The sequence below is a fragment of the Quercus lobata genome, chromosome 10 (assembly GCF_001633185.2).
Source record: "Quercus lobata isolate SW786 chromosome 10, ValleyOak3.0 Primary Assembly, whole genome shotgun sequence".
NCBI lineage: Eukaryota > Viridiplantae > Streptophyta > Magnoliopsida > Fagales > Fagaceae > Quercus > Quercus lobata.
This window is the reverse complement of record NC_044913.1, coordinates 30,359,459-30,384,627: the sequence shown is the minus strand read 5'-3', so window position 1 is coordinate 30,384,627 and position 25,169 is coordinate 30,359,459. Positions and strand designations below refer to the sequence as shown.

Here is a 25,169-nt window from a genome sequence, read left to right as displayed (position 1 = left end):
AACATATTTGAGTCATTTGACTATCTATTACGTAATTGGACACCTCATTTTGTATTTCCTATGACTTGAGCCTTCGACCCTTGAAGACGATATCAAGGGAAGCAAGTATCAATAAAGTAGTGCACAAGATTGCAAAAATCTTTAATATAAAAAAAAAAAAAAAAAAAAAAATTGTTCAGCATCTGCATGATTCATCCTTATGCAATTTTAAGGCAAGTGAGGAAGCCGCTTAAAGCCTTCAAATTTTAACCAATAGAGATATTTATTTCTTGTGAAAATATTAATTAGGCCATAAATATTAACCAATAAATAAAAAAAAAAAATTTTGTCAAAGAAAATCAAGGCCCCAAAGTGAAAAAAAGAGTGACCCCCAAATAAAATTAAAAAAAAGTCTCCAAATTTCAATTAGATGAAAGTTTTTTGGTAAATTAGTTGAGGGAGACATCAGATGACACATATGATATGACATACAACGAAATCAGTAAAAAAAAAAAACCCAAAAAGTAGAAACAGTCATTTTGAACCAAATATTATTGATAGGAATGGTAAAGTGCAATAGCGTCATCTCTTGGGGAGGTTGGAACTAGAGGAACGTTTATGGCCTGTTTGGAAGTTTAAAAAATGAGGGGGGAGTAGAGTAGAGGGAGAAAGAGTAATTCAATTACCTTATTTGGAAGTTTTTTAAGGAAGGAGGGGAAGGAGTTTGGAGGGGTTTCAACCACCTCTAACCCCTTATTTTTAATTTTCCTAAATTGGAGAGATTTGGAGGGAGAGTAGAGTAGATAAATTATTGACTAGATAAATTTCCCAATTTACCCTTTTTAAATTAATAATAGACTAATGTTGCAAGTCCATTTTCAAATAGAGGTAAATTTGTCTATTTTAATAATTTCCTCTCCTCTCCATCCTAATTTTTAAAACATCCAAACAAGAGGAATGACTAATTACTCCCTTCCCCCTTACTAATTTTAAAAACATTCAAACAAGGTGGAGGGGAACCATTTCCCTCTACTCTCCTCCCCACTACTCTCCTCCCCTCTACTCCCCTCTACTCTCCTCCCTCTCTAAACTTCCAAACAGGTCATTAGCGTCGACATTGATTTGCTCTCTCTCTCTGACTCTCTCTCTTTCTTTCTTTCTTCAACCTTTGTGTTGTGTGTGTTTTGTCTTGTAGTGTTGTGAGGGAGAAAAAAAAAAAAAAACATATGTTGAAATTTAAATGAACATTGATTGTGAGACTAAGGATAATAGATGTGATTTTCTAAATCATAGAGTCTTCTTAGACTGATTAACTACTGAGATGCAGCTTTAAAAAAAAAAAAAAACTAGTGAGATGTAGGGAGAGAACTAGGGCTGGCTGAGCATGGATCCAGCCTACTCGATCAACCGCCCGACCCGACCCTTAGGTTTGGGGCAGGTTGGATAGTTCTTGGGTTGAATTTTGGGTCAAATACTTTGGTCATGAGTCCAACCTAACCCGCCCAATTTTTAATATTAAAAAAAAAAAATAGAGAGACAGAGAAGAAGAAAAAGAAAAGAGTTACCACATTTCCTCAACCTTCAAGACCTTTTGCTTGCCATCATTTTTTTTTTTTAACAAAAAGAGGTGGGTTTTGAAAGCTTGGGAAGAGGTAAGGAAGGTTTTGGAATTATTCCATATTTCTAGTTTCTTACTTTTAATGACTTTCACTTATTATGATAATGCCTAAAATTATGATATATTTTTTTTAAAGAGTTTCAACCTATGGCGTCTGCTCCTAATGATAGCTCATTATCATCAGACCAAGACACAATCAGTTTTTGGTATAGGTGGGGATTGAACCCCAGATCTTTTATACAACCATTAGAGTTTTTGGTGTAAGCGAGGATTTTCTACACTAGCTAGTTTCTAAAACAATTTTCTATTTTGAATTCAAGTATCTCTTTTAGAACTAAAAATCTTAAACTCATTATCAAGAATGAAACATAGTTCAAAATCAAACTTTTTTTCAAAATTAATATCTTGTTGCATACGTAAAACCTTTTTCAAAGTCAAAGTTCTTTTCCAAAACTAAATATTGTTTTTAAAACCTATTTCAATTCGGATCTATAAATTTATTTGTCTCAAATTTAATTTCAGATCTAATAATTTAAACCAATAACAATGCATGACATGAAATTAGAAAATGCCTACACATGTTCAATTACATCTTCAATTTCAATCCAATTTCCAATTCAATTTCAAATGGTGTTTGCTATTTATGATGCGAATGTTTTCCATATATGTAATTGGCCACTACTAGTCTAGAAGACCGGTTTTTATTGGGCAATATGAGTGCTTAACACATTCCTATAAACACACACACACACACACACACACAAACACACATTCCTACCTTGTAAGTTAGTCCCCAAACCTAGGTCTAGGGTTTTAGATTAGTACGATTTGTTCAATATAAATTTTATTTTGATTGATTGTAACTAGGATTATTCAAAGTCTTACTTTATTTAGAATGTAATTAAGACTCAACACTTTGTAATTTCTATCAAATGTAATTATTTTCAATTATTCAAAGAAATCTAGATTTTCAACTCAATGTTTTTATTTTTTTCCTATTATTTTTAAATAAAAATAAGTGACAATTTCATTGTACAACCCCCAATTTAGGGGAAAGATGTTTCAAGTGGGCTCCCATTGATTTGAGGGACATCATTGCAATCTCTCTCTCAAACTCCAAATGACGGTCTCTTACTATTGCCTTTATCTACTTGATTGATTGTGACACTTTCATTAATTTTTGTCTATTTATGGTGAAAGGGCTTGTTTGTTTCACTTTGTGGTTGATTTGCTAAGATATTGGCAAAATGGGCTGCATTGTGGTGTTTACCCAACCAATAAGGACATCATAAATGGTAGATGAAAGCGATGTAGCGTGTTTGCGAATTCTTGTTTTGGAACACTTTTGTTGATGAAATTTATAATATTACATTTGGATTTCATACTGGATTCTATTTGAATTTGAATATTTTTGCTAAATTTAAAATTCTTGGATTTTTATTTAATGATTTGGGATATGTTAAATCGGAGTTTAATTTCTTGTTGTATTGGTGAACGAAGAAATTATGGCTAATTACAATTAACTCAATTGTTGTTTGGTTGAAGTTTAAATTGTCTATCTGTGGTTTGAAATTTGGTACTCTGTTCACTTTAAGTTAGCTCAGTTAGCTCACTTATGTTAAAAATGGGGTAAAATATGTTTTTTTGCTCTCATTATAAGTCTCTCTCCCAAAACATAAAAAAAAAATATTAAAAAAAAGGGAAATCAATATCAAAAAGTGAGGGTTTTTGTAAAAATTAAGAAAAAACATTGCCCCACTTGTTCTTAATTTTTATGGAGCTCTCACCTTTTGATTTCATTTTCCTTGTTCTTTTATGTTTTGGGAGGAGAGAGGCATAAAAGGGAAGCAAAATTACATATTTAAACCTATTTATTTTTTTTTTTATAGAAGTGGGTTATGAAACAATAACTGAGTTAATCTCGGGTGGGTAAAGTGCCAAATTTCAAACAATGGGTAGGCAAATTAAATTTTGGTCAAACCACATATGGGTAAGTCGCAATTAGCCCAAAAAATTATATTGGTGGAAAATGAATTTGGGACTTAAATTTTTTTTTTTTAATTATCTATAAAAATTTTATATAATTTTGTGTCATTACGAGTTAGACCAACAGATTTGAGTCATTTGACTATCTATTATGTAACCAGACACCTCATTTTGTATTTCCTATGACTTGAACCCTCGACCCTTGAAGACGATATCAAAGGAAGCAAATATCAATAAAGTAGTGCACGAGATTGCAAAAATCTTTAATAAAAAAAATATATATAAATAATTGTTCTGCATTTGCATGATTCATCCTTATGCAATTTTAAGGCAAGTGAGGAAGCTGCTTAAGGCTTCCAAATTTTAACCAATAGAGATATTTATTTATTTGTGAAAATATTAAGTAGGCCCTAAATATTAACCAATAAATAAAAAATAATTTTTTGTCAATGAAAATCAAGGCCCCAAAGTGAAAAAAAAGAGACCCCCAAATAAAATTTAAAAAAAGTCTCCAAATTTTAATTAATTGAATTTTTTTTTTGGTAAATTAGTCGAGGGAGACATCGGATGACACATGATATGACATACAACAAAAACAGTAAAACAAAAACCCAAGAAGTAGAATCAGTCATTTTGAACCAAATATTATTGATAGGAACGAAATGAAAGGCCCACGAGAGTGAAGCAATCTATATGTGTTATGGAATTCATTGGTTTTTTTTTTTTTTTTTTGGTCGAGGATTTCCAACGTTAGACCAAACAAGTAGTAAAAACATGTTTGTAGAGAATTTTCAGAGAGAGAGAGAGAGAGAGAGAGAGAGAGAGAGAGAGAGAGAGAGAGAGAGAGAGAGAGTAGTACCCTTGAAAGCACGGTAAAGTGCAATAGCGTTGTCTCTTGGGGGGGTTGGAACTAGAGGAACGCTTAGCGTTGACATTGATTTGCTCTCTCTCTCTCTCTCTCTCTGACTCTCTCTCTTTCTTTCTTTCTTCAATCTTTTCGTTGTGTGCGTTTTGTCTTGTAGTGATATGAGGAAGAAAAAAAAAACATGTTGAAATTTAAATGAACATTGAATTTGTGTCTGAGGATAATAGACGTGATTTTCTAAATTATAGTCTTCTTAGACTGATTAACTAGTGAGATACACCTTAAAAAAAATTTAAAAAAAAATAATAGAGGGAGAAGAAAAAGAAAAGAGTTACCACGTTTCCTCAGCCTTGAAGATCTTTTGCTTGCCATCTTTTAAAAAAAAAACAAAAAAACAAAAACAAAAGAGGTGGGTTTTGAAAGCTTGGGAAGAAGTAAGGAACGTTTTGGAATTATTCCATATTTCTATTTTCTTACTTTTAATGACTTTCACTTATTATGATTATGCCTAAAATTATGATATTATATACTTATATTCCCAATATAATATTCAAAAAAGAATTATTCCTAAGATAGATTTCTTTCTTAACTTACAATATTTAATTCTTTCTCAAAAAAAAAAAAAAAAACTTACAATATTTAATTAAAATTCTTTGTCAACCATAACCATCTATTGCAATTTTCCTAATGCAAACCTTATGAAAATTAAAGTTTCCTTTTGAGTTATGTTTTCCCTCATTAAACCTTGATTCTAAATTTGAATTCCATTTTGAATTTGGTCATCCATAACTAATTAGGAATTTTGTAACATATGAGTCAAACATAAATTCATTAATTTATACTTATCAATAGGAATGTAATAATCGTATATGCTAATTCAATTTTTTTGCTTCACCGAATTTTTAATTTTTCTAATACAAATTTTTCATTTGAAAAGTCAAGTTTCCTTTTGTGTCATGTCTTCATGTGTGACATATCTAATTTAGTCAAATTCTCATCTAATTGAGTTTCATTAGATAAAGAAAATTAATAATAAATATATATTACCATAAACGTCTCACACACATATATATATATATATATATATATTCTAATAAAAAAACCTATTCTATTTAATTCATTTCATTTAATGTAAATTTAACTATTACCATAAATGTCTAATTTATGAAGACTATTACTCAAATCAAGAGTAATGCTACTAATACAAACTATTTTACAACATCTATATAATAATAATAATAATAATAATAATAATAATCTATATATAAAATAATAGGTGAAGCAGAGAAAAATTCAAATTACAATTCTAAATTGGATCTCTAATTTTATGCCACGTGTCCGGCTTATAATTTCAAATTACAACTTCAACTGTGTGACGTGTCTTCCCTCAATCCGTCTAAAATTAAGTAGGATCAGATTATGCTGTGTTTTTTTTTTTTGGGTGAACAAAACATCCTGCTTTTCACACCCGCGTATTTTCAGGTTCATCACCCCTTCTGCAGTAATCAAATCCCAAAATCCTTCATCTCCTTCAATATACAGCTCCCCTCTTCTTCAATTAATGCTATGGAATTTTAAAAGAATATCTCGGTGTCCATGATGCATGTATTTCTGTATCTTATATAGGTAGAGGTTCTCCATCTATTCCGATTGTGCTTTTCTTCGCAATTTTAAAGGTGCTGCTCTGCAAAACGAAAGGTTTGATTACTCTTATTCCTTCGTTTTTGTGAATAAGCAAATGAAAACACCCAAAAAAAGAAAAAACTAAATATCAGGAAATGTACATAAATTTAAAGGAAAAAAATCATATTCCCAAATAGAGAAAAAGATATATGAAAAAGGAAGAAAATATACCTGAGTCTTGAGACTAAAAAGTTGATCCGTCAGCATGAGAAGCCTCAACCGATGGTGGACAGTGAGGCGAAGCCGTGAGTGTGGTGATCAGGCGGAGCCACCTCTTCAAGCTTGCCCTCTGTCCAGTGGCGGAGCCACCTTCAAGCTTGCCCTCCCAAAAAAAACTTCAAGCTTAATGTAATTTTAGCAACTTACCACCATACTAACTTCCGCTGGCAGATGCATCTGGGTAGGCGCTTGCTAAATAAGTAGTCTTCACACTTTTCTTAGCTCATCTCTAAATCTCCAGCATCTTTTTTTTTTTTTTTTTTTTTGAAGAGAAATCTCCAGCATCCTAAGTCTTCTACCTTTTTTCTTCCCATTCTTCTTTCTTTATTTTTTCGCCAGTTCTTCCTTCATTTTTATGAAGCACAGAGAGTTTTGATTGTACCAAACATCATTTATCAACTACCCATCTACCTCCCCCACGTGTATGGTTGAAAGTAGAAGTCTCAAAATTTAGAGCCCCTAAGTGGTCAGGCAACAGTATGGGCCATAAAAAGTAAACAGTAATTAATAATTATATATATATATATATATATATATATATATAATACAACAAGCTTACCTTTATAACAAGTAGACGGAAGTGAACAGGTAGAATTTTTTATAACTTTAATGTTTTATTTATTACCTTGAGTCATGTGTTCTGTTTGTGGCAGTGTTTAGTCTGCTTCTTGTCCTGTAGCCTAGGTGGATAGTGGCTTATGACCCTATTGTTATACTTTTGTAATCTTGCCATTTTTTAATATATCAATTCTCCCTTCTTCAGTAAAAAAAAAAGGTAGATTTTTTTTTTGGTAGAATCATAAGGTAGAATTTCACATCTTTATTTTGTGTGCGCTTTTTTTGTTTTTTGTTTTTTTTGGCATGCGTTTCAAGCCAATATTTTTACTGTTCATTTACTATTACAGTTACTGTTTATAAATATGCAATATTTGATTGATGAAGGGTCTTTAAATAGATTATTGTCTTAACAAAGGTCATCTATGTTTTTACAATTCATGTCCTTATTTTGTGTGATTTTTTCCCTCTAGATTGTCGTAAAATTGGGAAACTCTATTGCGAACGAACTGAGGTTTTTTAGCTACTTATTTTCTTATCAAAGGTCAGCTCTTTTTTATTGTTTATGTTATTATTATTGGTCAATTATTTGATAGGTTGTTCATATTCTATTTATTAGAGATATAAATGTAGACTAAATATGTGTTGTAGTGTAAAGTCTAAGGTCCCCGTTTTGTAGAGTAGTTTAAGAACATATTTTCAATTTTTATATAACATTACATATATTTTCACACATTTTTTCACTCACATATATTTAAAAAAAATACAAATAATATTATTAGAATAACATTACCAAACGGCTCTTACATCTGAAAATCAAAACATCTATATGGCATTAAAAAAGGGAAAAAAAAGTGTGTATAAACATCTATCCCAAATTCAATTGAAGTGAAAATTGTTCTAAGTGTTCACGTGGTGGGATTTCCATCAATCCACGTTTCATCTTTAGTCAAAACATGTCAAGTGCTTTCAAGGAATTGACACCGAAGGCACAGATCAGATAATTGCCCAAAAAAGGAAAAATAGCCAAAAACAAAAAAGAAAAGGTAAGGTAGAGATTAAAGATGCAACTATAATGATTTAGAATGGGAAGAAATTATTTTATGCGTCAATGATCGCTTGTGTGTATATATATATATATATATTTTTTTTTTTTGCGTTAAAAAGGATCGCTTGTGTGTATATATAGTCATATGCATAAAACGAGTCAACCTAAAAAAAAAAAAAAAAAAAAGTTAAGATTCAAATTATTTCTTGTGTTATAATTTGTCACAATATTATACATTATTTATTAAATTTTTTATTAGATGATATATATATATATATATATATATATATATATATATAACCCACTTCATGTTATGAAAAACCAAGCAATAAAATGGAAAATAGTTAATATAAAATCAGGATGTGCACAAAGAAATTTAAGAGCTATATATTAAGTATACATAAAGAGACTGAGTAAGACCTGAGGTACGATCAACCCAGATGGTTAATGCATTTTGGCCAAAGTTTTGATGCGAAGGACCCCAGAGGTTTTAATATTCTTTGTAAAACCTCATGGAGTTGAACCTACAGCTTCGCCAGTAGCCAGGTGAAGGTGGCCACTGAGCATTGCTTGAAGGGACAAAAAAGATCAAAAGTAGGAAAATAAAGAAAGCCACGAAGAGGGGAAGAACGATGAATGAAAGGAAGTTATAATGTGGAGAAAGTAGGATGATTGTAATTGTGCATGAAACGTAAGAGAATGAGACAGAGAACTTCCAGAATTGAGACAAGGTGTACATGAAAGAAGAGTATGGCATTACTGTTTGATATAAATAACAGGATTAGTGGGTCCCTCTAAGAGAGGTACAAGCAAATGACTCATGAGGAAATTGATTATTATTAGGACTCAAAACCAATCAAATTGCTCACAATTAAAAGAAACCCTGAAAAGCTCTAGAGCTCTGCACAATAATAGACTTGGTAACAGTAGGTACAGTAATACTAATAAGTAGTAAATGTATGAACCATTTCTCAAAACGAATTTTTTTGTTCATTTCTTTCTACAACTACTTTCTTTCATGCCCTTAATGAAAAGAACAACCTGTTATCTTTGTTTGCATGGTTGGAAACCTACGAAAAGAAGTTGCAATGAAATACATAAGTACTGGTAGTAGATTTTGAGAGTACGTGTAGTTCTCAATGAAACGCAGAAGTACTGGTAGTAGATTTTCAGAGTACTGGTAGTAGAGAGACTTGAGATTGGGAGTAGAGAGAACGGAGACTTCTGAGATTGAGAGTGAGATTTTGATTTAACATTGAGAAGTGAAAACAGATTTGAGATGGGCTACACACTTTTTTACCCACACATATTTCCACAAATATTTTCAAACAATAATTTTCAATTTTTAAACACATGTACCAAACGGGCCATTGATCTTTGCTTTTGCTAATTTGATTTTTGCTTTTGCAAACTCAGTTTCACGTGCTCAGGAAAGTAATGTTGCTGTCCTAACGATGACTCCAAAAATCAATAACAATTTACTAACTCAATAATTGTAAAAAATGTTTATAGTGTAACATTGCTCTAATTTAATAAGAAAATTTTAATGATTCTTTTCTTTTTCATGTCATAAAAGAAGAAAAATAATTGAATACATTGGGAGTATCATAAAAACATATTTGCTAAGTTTTGTGAATGAAATTTTCTGATTAATAATATGAATTTAAACTTAACTAAGCATTTTAAATATAAATAAAATCATGATTAATAATATATTCATTCCCGTGCGGTAGCACGGGTTACATACTAGTAATAATAATAGGTAAAGCTGAAAGAAAATCCAATTAGATTTCAAATTAAAATTCAATTAGAGTCTAGTTTTGCGCCACGTGTCTCATCTAATTTAAGTTTTTAAATTTTTGTGTCAAGTGAGTTAATTCAATGTAAAAATTGGATTTCAATTAGAGTTTAATTTTGCGACATGTGTCCCATCTAATCTAAGTTTTTTAATTTTTTATCAAATGAGTTAATTTAGTGTCAAAAACGAGGAGTCTAATATAAGTAAACCATTAAAACCTAATTTTTGAATGATTTTATATTTATGAGCCTTTTTTTTTTTGTAGAACTAAAAACAATTCAAGTTTATAAGTCATCTATATATTATATATAGGTAAAACTGGGAGAAAATCTAATTAAGTTTCAAATTGGAATTCAATTAGAATTTAATTTTGCGTCACGTATTCCATCTAATCAAAATTTTTAGTTTTTTGTACCAAATTAGTTAGTTCAGTGTAAAAATTGGATTTCAATTAGAGTTTTTTTTTATAGCATATGTACTTTCTAATCAAAATTTTAATCTTTGTGTCAAATGAGTTAATTTAGAGTATAAAACGAGGAGTCCAATATAAATAAATCATAAAAAACATAATCATATATCTAACACTACATATAAAATTAGAGGAAGAGAGAGTTTTAATGATTTTATATTTATGAGCCTTTTTTTTATAACTAAAAAAAATTTAAATTTATAAGTTATCTATATATATATTAAGAGAAAACGTTATGTCCGGAGCTGGCAGAAAAGAGGCTATTTACGCCACCAATCAGGAGCTGCCACGTCATATATACAATGAGACCTCAGTACACTCTATCACACAGGATTGTAGCTCAAATAAAACCAAAAATCACCAAACAGAACAAAACGTGTTTAGAAGCCTTCTCCTCTGACCAACGGAGCTGCCAACGCCTCCTCTCCTCTGCCCAAACAGAGCTGCCACCGCCTCCTCTCCTCTGACCAACGAAGCTCCTCCTCGCCGCTGGAGCCGCCACGGCGTCGTTCTGAGCCGCCGCCCACACACCCAAATACTGCGGTTTGTTCCGATTAACCCTTTATTGTTTGATTAGTTATCTCCCCAATATTTAGGTTTCGAAATTTTGATGGGTTTGGTTTTTTGGACGTTAATCACTTGCTTTGGTTTGATTTCGAAATTTGATTTGTCTATTATGAGAATCTTGTTTTCTTGTTCCAGCTAATTTTGTTTGGGTTTCAAACCATGATTTTTTTTAGGATGAAACTTTTTGGGGTTTTTCTTTGTATTTTTTTGGATTTCAATCTGTTCATACTGGTATAGGTTTTGGATTTTGCTTCTTCTTTTTTATTTTTATTTTTTATTTTTTATACGCATAGTGAATGGATTTTTTAGTTTTATTATTTTCTTTTTCGTTTTATTTTCTGGGTAATGGAGTGGAGTCGTGGTTATTATTATTAAGGGAAGTGACACCAAAGTCTGCTATACAATGGAGATTTCATCTTTACATAACCTATGAAATGTTGACAAGATGCAATCCGTGCCAAATTGCTAGATTATGCAATACCACCAATATTGTTCTCAAATATATGTGATTTTAGTAGCCAATAATGATTTCAGTTCCCTGTTGAATGAATGTATGTAAACTTTGTAAGCTAACTCCTTGTACTAAAAACGATACTTCAAATACCAACATGAAATGTTCAATAGTTGTACCCAATGAACTCTAGATGCAGAAAGAGGGTTTGGACTTTGAATTCCTTGTGGAATCAATTTTAAAACTTATGAAAAGTATTGCTTTGCACCAAATAAGCACAAAAACTAGAAATGCACGTTATGGTCATAATGTAATTGGTAACTGGGTGCTATAGATCTGTTTTATGTAGTGTTTATTGAGTAAGTGACAATCACAATTGATGCTGCTGTGGTGTTACCCCAACCATTTGAAGTTGGCAAGAATTACCATCAGAACTCCAATACGTCACACCCATCATACTAGTTAATTTTTTTGAATGAATCAATTAATCAGCATTTGCGCAGGTTTAAAGGGTAAATTACAATGACAACCCCTGTGCTTTGTCACTAAAACAATGGCATCTGCATTGGCAGATTTATGTTAGGGCCAGGGGGCAAAATTCTAATAAAATCTTCTGTGTATGTGTATTAAGTATGTATATTTTTTTTTCTCGAAATTTTGGTGGACAAATATTTTAAACAGTTACCAAAAATTTATCATATCCAAATTGATGTATTTGCTCTGTTTAACTTTCTTTTCGATCAAATTTTCCAAAATCTGCATACCATATCCTTAGTATCCTATATTATCTTGAATTAACCATTGGTTGATTTCATATGTATGTCACTTTAATTAAGAAAAAGTGGTTCTGGCTGAGTCAATTTGAATTTGAGTTTTAATTCAATCTAAACTTGATGTTCGTAATTAGATGTAAGTCCATTTCTAGACCCACTTTTGTTTATTAACTTGTGTTATTTCTTTATGCTGATTTGCAATAGGAAAGTTGGAGCAGTTATTGGTGTTGCTGGAAAGGACTAATGATAGGACGCATAATAAGCATTGTCATTGATTATGAACAATATACTTCTTCCCTTGTAATCAAATCTGTTAGGATGGACCATGATAAATTTAGTGTGATGTAGTTTGTATTTTTCTTCTGTTTATTGTCAAATGCATGCTAATTATGTAATCACATGAAAGAGTTGTATAATAATATAATCTATCTTGGATAGATATTTGCTACCCTTTACCATATTGAAATTATACATAGTTGTAATTAGAAGAATAGAGAATATTTTAATGTAAAATTAAATTGAAAATTTCCAAATCTCATTTGATCAAGATTTAAATTTTCTCTAGCAAATTTTAGTTTTGTTCAAGCGACTTAAGTTTCGCTCCAGCAAAGGACAAGCAAACTTTCTGTAAAGACCTCGTTGAATTTTTTTTTTTTTCTATTATTGAAGAATTTACTCGAGTAAGAAGGGCCGTTCACTCAAGAAACAATTGCAAAAAAAAGAAAAAAAAAACATGTTTACTAGAAAATTTTGTAGAATGACAAGAGAGCATTGGCAACATTTTAGAGTGTTTATTTCAGCATAAGTGACATTTCAAATGTGTATTTTCTTTGGCAATGAAGGTATAAGTCACCTTTCAAATGTGTTTTTTTTTATTATTATTATTATTATAACTCTTCATTCCTTATAAATAAAAAACCATATTTTGGGGGGGGGGGGTCAAATTTTTCTCTCCATATAATGAAATTCACAAAATTCCCCAATTTTTTATTTGTAGAATCTTGATTAGTTGTATTTAGGAGATGGTTTGCTTACAAACCCATTAGAAAACTTATTTGAGTGGAGACACTTCTGAACATTCACATAATCCGAATATCATACAATAGACCCTTTACAAAGTTTAAATTCTATTACACACATTTAGAGATTAGGTGAGGGAAAAAATATAGCAAAAAATTGTAGAATATAAAGATCAAAATTTTCTTGTTCATAGTGTTAATTAGCAAAACATAATTTTTTTTTTGCATATAGTATCACTTAGTATTCAAATGAATAGTTTTAAAATTTTCAAATTGGTTTTCAAGTTTCTAATTGACAATACATTCATCTAAAATAAAACCTATCATGATTCAAAATACAAAAAGAGAATCATAAGATTACAAATACATCTGAAATAAAACCTGTCACAATTTTTTCTTTTTTAAGTTTCTAACTGACAATACATTCATCTGAAATAAAACCTATCTTGCTTGGAGGTATACAAAAAGAGAATCATAAGATTACAAATGCATCTGAAATAAAACCTGTCACAATTTGCAATATAAGTTTCTAATTGACAATACATTCACCTAAAATAAAACTTGTCATGATTCAGAATACAAAAAGATAATCATAAGATTACAAATTCATTTGAAATAAAACATGTCATGATTCAAAATACAAAAAAAGAATCATATGACTGAAGATACATCTTAAAATAAAACTTGTCTCAATTCAAACTACAAGAAGATGGTTCTATCCACCACAATTAAAATATTGTATAGCAAAAAATATTTGCTTCCCAATGCATTATCTTGATCACAAAACTTGTTTGAACATCAGCTTTCTTGGAATTGTTGTAATAGATCCTACATAAAAGAAAGTACAACCAAATACCAAAAAATAAAAAATTAGAATGAGCACAGTTTTTTTTTTTAAAAATTCAATATATTCTAATTAAACAATAAGTGGTCATACCGTAAATGATGACTGGTTAGGATGTATATGCATAGTAGATGATGATGATGTAGAAGGATACGTTGCAGCTGGCAAAGAATCCTAAAGATGAATGACAAATACAATTTAGAATAAGTAACAAAATCATCCATTACAGAACAATTTATACTAAGTAAAAAAAATCAAATACATCATATACCTGTACAAAACTTGTGGAGTGCAATGTATTTGCTATGACTGATGGGTTCAACCTTGCTATCGAAGATTCCTAATTCAAAAAATTAAAAGTTCATTTTGGAAAATATCATTAAAGATATGTATTATTGTGAAATTCAATATATTATAATTAAATAACCTCAGTTTGACTTTGTTGATGCATTAACTCCCAGTGTGGTGTCAAGCTTGTATTTGCAACTTCCCTACAAGAAGAAATTTTATAAACCAAAAATTTAAATAATAAATTAATACAAAAATCAATAATTTTATATAATTACCTGGAATGCTTATGTGACGGACAATTGCTTCTCATATGACCCGTTTCTTTGCAAATGCTACACTTTCTCTTCTTCGTCAATTGTTTTTCTCTTGGATGCTTTTGTCTCAAAGCTTTAGGCCCTCCCTTTGAAGGAACATGTGGAGGGTCTCACAAAGCAATTGGAAGATTTGATAATACTTGATTGTTTAATGTAGTATTATCAGGACTTCCTGAATCATCAACATCACAAACATCTTGCATGCCTAGAAGCTCCTCATGAACCTTTTGTAAAGTTTGTCCAAGATGCTTGTATTTCTTCTCTGACTGTGATGCTGCCTCTGCAACTTCCAAAAATTGAAGCATCAAACTATTTCTCATCAAGGTAGAAGAAATTTGTGGCTCAAACTGTACGACATCTCCAGATATTTCATGTACAATGCGCTTCTTGGCATTTATTGTCCATCTCTCTAAAATATAATGTGATGGAAAAAAGTGCACAAGAGATTTCTTCACAAAAACAGCAAGAATATGCCTACAAATAATTCCAACAAACTCAAACATATGGCATGTTCAAATAGCTTTTGTCTCAACAGTATCCAGTGACACTTCATAAAATGGACTTTCTTTCCCGTGAGCTACCACCTTATATATCTTCTTCACTCCTTCTTCACAATATTTGGATGCCTTGTATTTTTGACTACAAAATAACTCTTCTTGAAATTTCATAAACATCTTTCTTGTATAAACTTTTGCCGCCTCTACTTCTATCTTATAACATGTTTTCAAAATTGGCACTGAATTTTTTGTCTTTACATCCTGTTCTTTCTCTTTAAGATAACGTGCATTCAAAGCTTGCTCATATTGATACACAAAGTCACTTATCGTTGTACTTGAACGAACATAATCTTTAAAAAATTTATTCATGCTTTCACTCCTTTGAGTTGTAGACATCCCAGCACAAAATTTCCTTTGTAAGTAAGCGGGAACCCATTTTTCACGCCGCATGTAGAGATTTCCCAACCAATCGTTATCCCTTAATCCATAGTTCTCCATAATCTTACTCCATCCTAACTCAAACTCTTCAATGGTGAGTGTATCATGGATGCAATGGTGAAATTCTCCCTGAAAATATGGATATTTATTATATATATGAGACAACTGATCTGGAACTTTCTGTAAAATATGCCACATACACAATCTATGAGTTGCATTAGGTAATACATTTGCAATTGCCTTAGCCATAGCCTTGTCATCATCTGTGATAATTGTAGAAGGAGGATTTCCAAGCATTGCATTAAGCCAAGTCTTCAACAACCATGTATAAGATTTAGTTGTTTCATTCACAAGCAAAGCACATCCAAACATCACCGATTGATGATGGTGGTTAACTCCTGTGAAAGGAACAAAAGGCATCTTATAAGTATTTGTTTGGTATGTAGCATCAAAAGTAACAACATCTCCAAAATATTGGTATGCAATTCTTGACCTAGCATCTGCCCAAAAGCAATTACCCATGCACCCATTTTCATCAACTTCAACTGCATAAACAAAACTTGGATTTTTTCATTGTTGCTCAATAAAATATTTATACATTCCCTGGGCATCTCCATCTTGAAGCAACTTTCTTCTTTTATTACCCAAATAATTTTGAATATCAACCGGAATACATCCAACATTATAATCACCACCAGATTCTTTACTTAACACAGACATTATCTTGCTTGGAGGTATACCTGTCTCATTGAGTGTATCTATAAGATTTCTTTGGGCATTTGTTATCACTCTATGCCCATGAAGCATGCTTGTACTCTTAGGAGTAAGAAGCTCATGATTATGATCCTCCACAAACTTACACACAACCCATGTATCTTCAATTTTCTTTAAACCTATCATTGCTTTGCATCCTACTCTTGTTTCTGCACGCTCTGGACCTATTCTTTCTATGTCTTCATCACGTCTACGATGAAACCCTTCCTTTGAACAAACATATTCAATACCAACCAATATTCTATCATTTTTAGTCTTTCAAGTATGATTTACTCGTATGCCAAACCCCTTTCGCCTTGCATATGCATTATAACATGCTTTCGCATCCTCAAGCTTATCAAATACCATATTGAGACATGGTTCCAAATGCCTATTGCATGCAAAAGGTTGATTTGAATCATTTAATGACAAGTTTACATCATTTTGATCTTCGTTTATTTCTGACTCATCATCCACCATATCATAAAGTGAGATTGTTTCAGGTTCTTCATTGCTTGCACTCATATTTTCAATTCAAGTAATTTTAAATTTCAAAATAACCTATAAAAAAAAAAAGAGAAGAAAAATTCATAAGAAACGATTGAGAATAAATTCAAATATTGTGCTATTACAATACCAAACTTGCCCAATTTGGCAAACTTGTTTAATTACAAACTTGTTTTAGGATACAAGTAAAGAGTAAATCCAACAACTTAATACAAAATTGGTTGCAATTTGAATTTTTAGAATTTCAAATTAATTCCACATAAGCACAACAAAGGCAGGGTACATTTGAACACCCTGCTCAACAACTTAATAAACACTACATAAAACAGATCTAACTACATCTTTAATTGTACTCTGGTACATAGAGAGCAAATTGACATTACAAGTAGGAAAAAATTGAAATTACAAGTAATATAAAATTATATTTGAAACTAAGAATATGATAATATCTATCAAATAAATAATACCAGTTGTGTCCCAAAGGCCTAGGTTCATGATGGAGAATTCAACAACCACAGTAAAAATGAAGGACCAAAGTAAAGGTTTTGGACTCAGATTTGAGGAAGTCAGCTGCTAATACCTTTTAGAAGGCTAAGGACATCTGCAACAGTAAATCGGTAACAATCACATATATAGTACAATTGATTAGGATCACATCTTATAAAGTAGAACTCATTGATTCAAATCTTTCCCTTTTCTTGATTTGGGGACAATTACGTGTGCATAATAAATAAATAAGGAAATGCGAAAGCTACTAAAAATATTATAAAATAAAAATAAAAACTAGTCACTGACAATTAATATGATTAGTATCACTTTAATCATATAAATAATTAATTTTTTGAATTAATTTTTTTGTGATTAATAATACATTAGTGTGTAAGATTTATGTAATTAGAATTATAGTACCTGCTTAACAAAAAGAAATAAAAATAAAAGATCAATGTTATTGAGCCGGCTGTGACTTACATGGTTGAGTGAGTGTCATGTTGTTGCTAACCTTTGTAAATGGCACTAATTGTATGCAAGGCCTGCATAATTACACTCAAAATGATCTTTCTAGATACTAAATAATTGACATAGTATTATTGGAGAATTGGAACCTATAGGCCGGCCAGACCTTCTAGAATGAATTTTTGCATTATGGTAAGAATTATTGTTATAGCTTATAGAATTAATGAATTAAAATTTCTGTGCAGATTGATGATGTGTCAATTGAAGTGAGTCAAGGAGATCCCCGGAATGTTTTGTGTGAGGCTATAGATAAACACCATGCATCAATTTTGGTAATGGGCAGTCATGGTTATGGAGCAATTAAAAGGTACAATTCTATAGCACCCAGTTACCAATTACATTATGACTATAACGTGCATTTCTAGTTTTTGTGCTTATTTGGTGCAAAGCAATACTTTTCATAAGTTTTAAAATTGATTCCACAAGGAATTCAAAGTCCAAACCCTCTTTCTGCATCTAGAGCTCATTGGGTACAACTATTGAACATTTCATGTTGGTATTTGAAGTATTGTTTTTAGTACAAGGAGTTAGCTTACAAAGTTTACATACATTCATTCAACAGGGAACTGAAATCATTATTGGCTACTAAAATCACATATATTGAGAACAATATCGGTGGTATTGCTTAATCTAGCAATTTGGCACGGATTGCATCTTGTCAACATTTCATAGGTTATGTAAAGATGAAATCTCCATTGTATAGCAGACTTTGGTGTCACTTCCCTTAATAATAATAACCACAACTCCACTCCATTACCCAGAAAATAAAACGAAAAAGAAAATAATAAAACTAAAAAATCCATTCACTATGCGTATAAAAAAAAAAAGAAAAAAGAAAAAAGAAGAAGAAGCAAAATCCAAAACCTATACCAGTATGAACAGATTGAAATCCAAAAAAATACAAAGAAAAACCCCAAAAAGTTTCATCCTAAAAAAAATCATGGTTTGAAACCCAAACAAAATTAGCTGGAACAAGAAAACAAGATTCTCATAATAGACAAATCAGATTTCGAAATCAAACCAAAGCAAGTGATTAACGTCCAAAAAACCAAACCCATCAAAATTTCGAAACCTAAATATTGGGGAGATAACTAATCAAACAATAAAGGGTTAATCGGAACAAACCGCAGTATTTGGGTGCGTGGGCGACGGCTCAGAATGACGCCGCGGCGACTCCAGCGGCGAGGAGGAGCTTCGTTGGTCAGAGGAGAGGAGGCGGTGGCAGCTCTGTTTGGGTAGAGGAGAGGAGGCCTTGGCAGCTCCGTTGGTCAGAGGAGAAGGCTTCTGAACACGTTCCGTTCTGTTTGGTGATTTTTGGTTTTATTTGAGCTACAATCCTGTGTGATAGAGTGTACTGAGGTCTCATTGTATATATGACGTGGCAGCTCCTGATTGGTGGCGTAAATAGCCTCTTTTCTGCCAGCTCCGGACATAACGTTTTCTCATATATTAATAGGTAAAGCATAGAGATAATGTAATAAATTCTACAATTGAAGTCCAATTTTGTACCATATGTCCTAAATAATTTATTTTTAGAGAGAGTTTTATTTCTTAATTTTGGAATCAAATGTGGGACCATATCATAAATATCCATTCAAGTGAATTATTGTGTAAAAAAACCAAAGAGTCTAGAATTAATAAACATAAAAAATATTTAAAAAATTGACAATTTACATTTTCTACCTAATGGCATTTTTACAAGACTTTTTAAAGAGTTAAAAAAAAATATAAGAATGACTATCAATAATATTTAAATTATATATGTAAGAATTATACTATGCATCTTAAATTATATCTTTTAAGTATATTCATGCATATGCATGGGGTTATGGATAATGTACTTGTGGCTTTTGAAACCCTTCATTACCTAAAAAGAAAGACCCAAGGGAAACTAGGTTACATGGCTTTAAAACTTGATATGAGTAAGGCATATGATAGGGTGGAATGGATTTTCTTGGAGAAAGTTATGAGGCATTTAGGGTTTGCTAATAGTTTGATTAAAATTATTATGTCCTGCATGTCAACTGTTTCTTATGCTATCCTTTTGAATGGTCAACCCGTGGGTAACATCAAACCCACCAGAGGGTTAAGACAAGGTGACCCCTCTCCCCCTACTGCTTTTTACTTTGTGCTCTTGGTCTCCAGGGTTTGTTAAAAAAAGCTGAAGTGTAGGGTGATATAAATGGGGTGTCAATTTGCCGTAATGGCCCTAAAGTATCCCATCTTTTTTTTGCTGATGATAGTGTCCTATTTTGTCGAGCCAAGGAGGAGGAATGCCAAACTATCCTAGATTTGTTAGCAATCTATGAAAGAGGGTCGGGGAAAAAGATTAATAGAGAGAAAACCAATATTTTCTTTAGTTCTAATACTCTTCCACAAGTTTAGAACAATATCCAGCAACTCCTTGGGGTATCGACCATTCAGCAATATGAAAAATATTTAGGTTTGTCGGCTTTAGTGGGGAGAGCAAAGAAACAAAGTTTCATTTACCTAAAAGAGAGGGTTTGGAGGAAGCTCCAAGGGTGGAAGGAAAAAAAATTCTTTCTCATGCAGGCAGAGAAGTGTTGATAAAATCGGTGATTAAGGCTATCTCCACATGCACTATGAGTTGTTTCAAATTCCCTAAGGGGTTGGTGAAGGAGTTGGAGGTTTTGATTAGAAAATTTTGGTGGGGATATTATGGGGATAGTAGGAAGGTTCATTAGATGAATTGGAAGCGCTTATGCGAGGCCAAAGAAGTTGGGGGTTTGGGCTTCAAAGAGATTGAGAAGTTTAGTGACTCATTATTGGCTAAGTAGGTGTGGCGCATGATAAACAACCCAAACTCCCTTTGCCACAGGGTGTTCAAAGCAAGATTTTTCCCGGATTGCTCAATCCTAGATGCCAAAGACTCTACCATTGGTTCCTATGCATGGAAGAGTATTCTAGGAGCTAGAGATGTGATTTGTAGGGGTATGGTGTGGTATTTTTTTCAACTAAAAGTGCCTACAAGATGCTGGCTGCCTTGGATAATAGTGGTGAGGCAGGTAGCTCTTCCCCTGATCCCCAGTTGAAATTTTGGAAGAGTTTATGGTCTTTGAGGGTACCTAACAAAGTGAAACATTTCACCTGGCGTGCTTGTAATAATGCCCTCCCCACAATGGTTAATCTTTAGCACAGACATATCAGCACCATTGAAATCTATGAGCAATGCACGATTGAACCCAAGGACACCCTTCATGCATTGTGGGCGTGCTGAAGAAGTCTGGCACACACTGTCTTGGACTCTTCTTGCTGCCCTGGCCCGCTCGCTAACCTTTAACGCTTTATTGGATTGTTTTTTGCAGGTGAATGACGATTTTAGAAAGGAGATTTTTATAATAACAGCATGGACAATATGGAACCGCCGAAACGCTCTGAAATTTGGGCATCCAGCTATACCGGTAACCAACATCATCCCAAGTGTTAACATGTATTAGGGTATGTGGGCTTTAGGCCCACCTTGTTTACTTGTATAGCACACTTGTACTGCACACTCTGCCTCCTATATAAAGGCACTTATGTATATTCTATTATTCATGAAATACAATACAATTATTCTGTATTTCTAACATGGTATCAGAGCCACTGCTCTAATCCTTCGGTGTGCCGCTCTTAAGCAGTCTTGTCTTCTTGGGTGTCCTCTGCAGCTGCTTTTGTGAGCAGCACCGCTGCCTTTACCGCGACTCCAGTACATCAAAGACCACTGCCTTGCCGCCACCACCGCTTCCGCATCGCCGATCAGACCACAGATAGCATCATTGGAAAGTAGTCTCTCCGATCTGCCGTTCTGTGAAATTTCGTCTTCATCGGACCTTCCACGCGCCTCCACGCGCCACCGTAATTCTCAGCATCACCTGCACGCACCTACACGCGCCTCCAAAACATGTCACGCGCCTCCACTCGCCTCCTGTGTCAGTCACGCACCTCCACGCGCCGCCACGCGCTACCACGCGCCAGAATTTTCGCTGACGTCATCATCTGATTGCTTACGTCAGCCCTAGCTGACGTCATCTGCTGACGTCATCCGTTGACTTTGACCAGCTGACCGTTGACCGTTGACTTTTGACTAGAGTTGACTTTTTGCAGTCCGGGTCCTCCTTACCCAGTTTTTCGCGTAGATTTCATTTTTGCGCTCCATTTTTGCATATTTGCTTCTAAATGAGAAATAAGGACAGGTCTTCTTCTTGCAATAATCGTCGCCAACAATCCAGAAAACGTCTTTACAGTTTTTGCAAACGTTTTGGCCACAATATTGAGACTTGCTATCGTCGCAACAAACCGCTGTGTCTGTATCCGCTGCTACTGTTGCTAACACTGAGAGTGTCCAACCAATGGCTCCCATCTCTGCACAGTTTAAGTCTTCAGGACGCACTTTCACCATGTCCACAGATGACTTTAAAAACATCATCGCCAATGTCATTCGTATGGTTGGTAATGCATCTTATTCCTCTTCTCTCTCAGCTTTATTTGGTATGTCTCCTTCCTCTTGGCTTATGGATTCTGCTTGTTGCAATCACATGACTCCTCACTCGTCCTTATTTTCTGAACTTAAACCTGCACCACATCCTCTTAATATTCACACAGCAAATGGTTCCACTATGTCTGGTCATAATATAGGTTCTGTTTCTACCGCCAATCTCTCGGTTTCTAGTGTCTTTAATGTTCCTGACCTTTCTTACAATTTATTTTCTGTGGGCCAATTAGCTGAGTTAGGTTATCGCATTATCTTTGATTATTCTGGGTGTATTGTGCAGGATCCAAGGACGGGACAGGAGCTTGGGACCGGTCCTAGAGTTGGGCGTATGTTTCCCGTGGACAACCTTCATCTTCCACTTGTTGCTCCTGTTTCTGTTGTTGTAGCTGCTGCAGTTTCTTCTACTCCTTCCCTTGCACTTTGGCATGCTCGACTTGGTCACGCATCTTCCTCTCGTGTACAACAATTGGCTTTTAGAGGTTTGTTAGGTTCAGTGTCTACAAAAAATTTTGATTGTGTTTCATGTCAGTTAGGAAAACAACCAGCTTTGCCTTTCAATATTAGTGAATCAATATCTACTGATATCTTTGACCTTATTCATTCTGATGTTTGGGGGCCTTCCTCTGTCTCTAGTATTGGTGGGTCTCGATATTTTGTTGTCTTTGTTGATGATTACTCTTGCTATAGCTGGATTTTTAATATGAAACATCGTTCTGAGTTATTGCAAGTATATTCTAATTTTGCAAAAATGGTTGAAACTCAATTTTCAAAACGTATCAAAATTTTTCGATCTAATAATGCTCTTGAGTACACTCAATATGCCTTCCAAGCTGTCTTGCATTCCTATGGCACTGTTCATCAGCTAACTTGTCCAGGCACCTCTCAGCAAAATGGTAGAGCTGAACGAAAACTTCGTCATATTCTTGACACTGTTCGTGCTTTTCTTCTCTCTGCCAAAGTTCCTGCTCCTTTTTGGGGTGAAGCTGCCCTTCATGCTGTTCATGCTATTAATCGCATTCCAAGTCCTGTTATTCAAAATCAAACTCCATATGAGCGCCTTTTTGGGTCACCTCCAGACTATCACCACCTTTGCTCCTTCGGTTCTGCTTGTTTCGTTCTTCTTCAGCCACATGAGCATAACAAACTTGAGCCTCGGTCAAGACTTTGTTGTTTTCTTGGCTATGGCGAAACTCAAAAGGGGTATCGGTGTTATGATCCTGTCTCTCATCGTCTTCGTATCTCTCGCAATGTTGTCTTTTGGGAACATCGCTCTTTTGTCGAGCTCTCTCACTTCCGTGCCTCCCTATCTTCCTCCTCTGTTTTAGATCTTTTTCCAGATGAGGCACATATTCCTTCTGTAACTACTCCTGATCCTCCTATAGTTGCTCCTGATCCGCCTATAGACTTCTCTGTCCAACCACCAGATACCTTTGATCCCTTTCCTAGTTCACCCTTTAATGAACAGGTGGAAGATGCACAGGTTGAAGACGAACTACCCAACCCTGAGCTTGGGTCCCCTGCTCCTGCTCCGCCTGAAGATCTTGCACAAGACATTCCACCTCGTCACTCAACTCGGGTAAGATCCATTCCTACACATTTACTTGATTATCATTGTTACACTGCCCTTGCTACACTGCATGAGCCTCACACCTATCGTGAGGCTTCCACTGACCCTTTATGGCGGATTGCAATGAAAGAGGAACTTGATGCATTATCTAAAAACCATACTTAGGATTTGGTGAATCTCCCCCCTGGGAAATCTGTGGTTGGTTGTAAGTGGATCTACAAGATTAAGACTCACTCTGATGGGTCCATTGAGCGCTACAAAGCTCGTCTTGTTGCAAAAGGTTTTACACAGGAGTATGGGATTGATTATGAGGAGACCTTTGCTCCAGTTGCTCGTATCTCATCTGTTCGAGCTCTCTTAGCTGTTGCTGCTGCCAGAAAATGGGACCTTTTTCAGATGGATGTCAAAAATGCATTCCTTAATGGGGATTTAAGTGAAGAAGTTTATATGCAACCTCCTCCTGGTCTCTCTGTTGAATCAAATAAGGTTTGTTACCTTCGGCGTGCTCTTTATGGCCTTAAACAAGCTCCACGAGCTTGGTTTGCCAAATTCAGCTCTACCATCTCTCGCTTAGGTTACATGGCCAGTCATTATGATTCTGCCTTATTTCTTCGTCGCACTGACAAAGGCACTATTTTACTTCTCCTGTATGTGGATGATATGATCATAACTGGTGATGACCTCAGTGACATTCAAGAACTCAAGGATTTTCTCAGTCAGCAGTTTGAGATGAAAGATCTTGGCCATCTCAGCTACTTCTTGGGTCTTGAAATCACTCATTCTACAGATGGACTTTATGTTACTCAAGCCAAGTATGCCTCTGAACTCTTGTCTCGAGCTGGACTCACTGATAGCAAGACTGTTGACACTCCAGTTGAGCTTAATACGCATCTGACTCCGTCAGGGGGGAAACCGTTGTCTAATCCCTCTCTTTACAGACGCTTGGTTGGCAGCCTAGTTTATCTCACTGTCACTTGTCCAGACATTTCCTATGCTGTTCATCAGGTGAGTCAGTATCTATCTGCTCCACGATCGACTCACTATGCTGCTGTTCTGCGTATTCTTCGGTACCTAAAGGGCACTCTCTTCCATGGTCTTTTTTACTCTGCTCAGTCTCCTCTTGTTCTCCGTGCATTTTCTGATGCTGATTGGGCAGGAGATCCTACTGATCACAGGTCCACCACTGGTTATTGCTTTCTTCTTGGTTCTTCTCTCATTTCTTGGCGAAGCAAGAAACAAACTCATGTGGCCCGCTCCAGTACTGAAGCAGAATATCGTGCCCTTGCTGATACCACATCTGAGCTCCTTTGGCTACGGTGGCTTCTCAAAGACTTAGGTGTATCCACATCCTCTACTACTCCTCTTTATTGTGACAACCAGAGTGCCATTCATATTGCTCACAATGATGTTTTCCATGAA

The 25,169-nt window shown here is 34.0% G+C and overlaps 1 protein-coding gene across 1 annotated transcript; it reads right to left on the bottom strand.

Annotated features, from left to right (window-relative positions):
* Positions 1-13,828: 13,828 nt before the first annotated feature.
* Positions 13,829-16,692, bottom strand: LOC115964622 (protein FAR1-RELATED SEQUENCE 5-like). Its single transcript, XM_031083893.1, has 9 exons — positions 16,462-16,692; positions 16,059-16,395; positions 15,643-15,959; positions 15,443-15,543; positions 14,594-14,953; positions 14,302-14,365; positions 14,146-14,214; positions 13,968-14,048; positions 13,829-13,858 (listed from the first exon to the last, which is right to left on the bottom strand). The coding sequence occupies exons 1-9, from the start codon at positions 16,690-16,692 to the stop codon at positions 13,829-13,831; spliced, it is 1,590 nt and encodes a 529-aa protein (XP_030939753.1).
* Between the last annotated feature and the right edge of the window lie 8,477 nt (positions 16,693-25,169).

Excerpts from the sequence above, each read along its gene's own strand:
- LOC115964622 (XM_031083893.1), bottom strand. The coding sequence starts at position 16,692 with ATGAGTGCAAGCAATGAAGAACCTGAAACAATCTCACTTTATGATATG. Across the intron at positions 16,396-16,461 it reads GAAAGGGGTTTGGCATACGA|GAAGGGTTTCATCGTAGACG; the intron begins GTAAATCATACT and ends GTTTGTTCAAAG. Across the intron at positions 14,215-14,301 it reads ATCAACAAAGTCAAACTGAG|GAATCTTCGATAGCAAGGTT; the intron begins GTTATTTAATTA and ends TTTTTGAATTAG.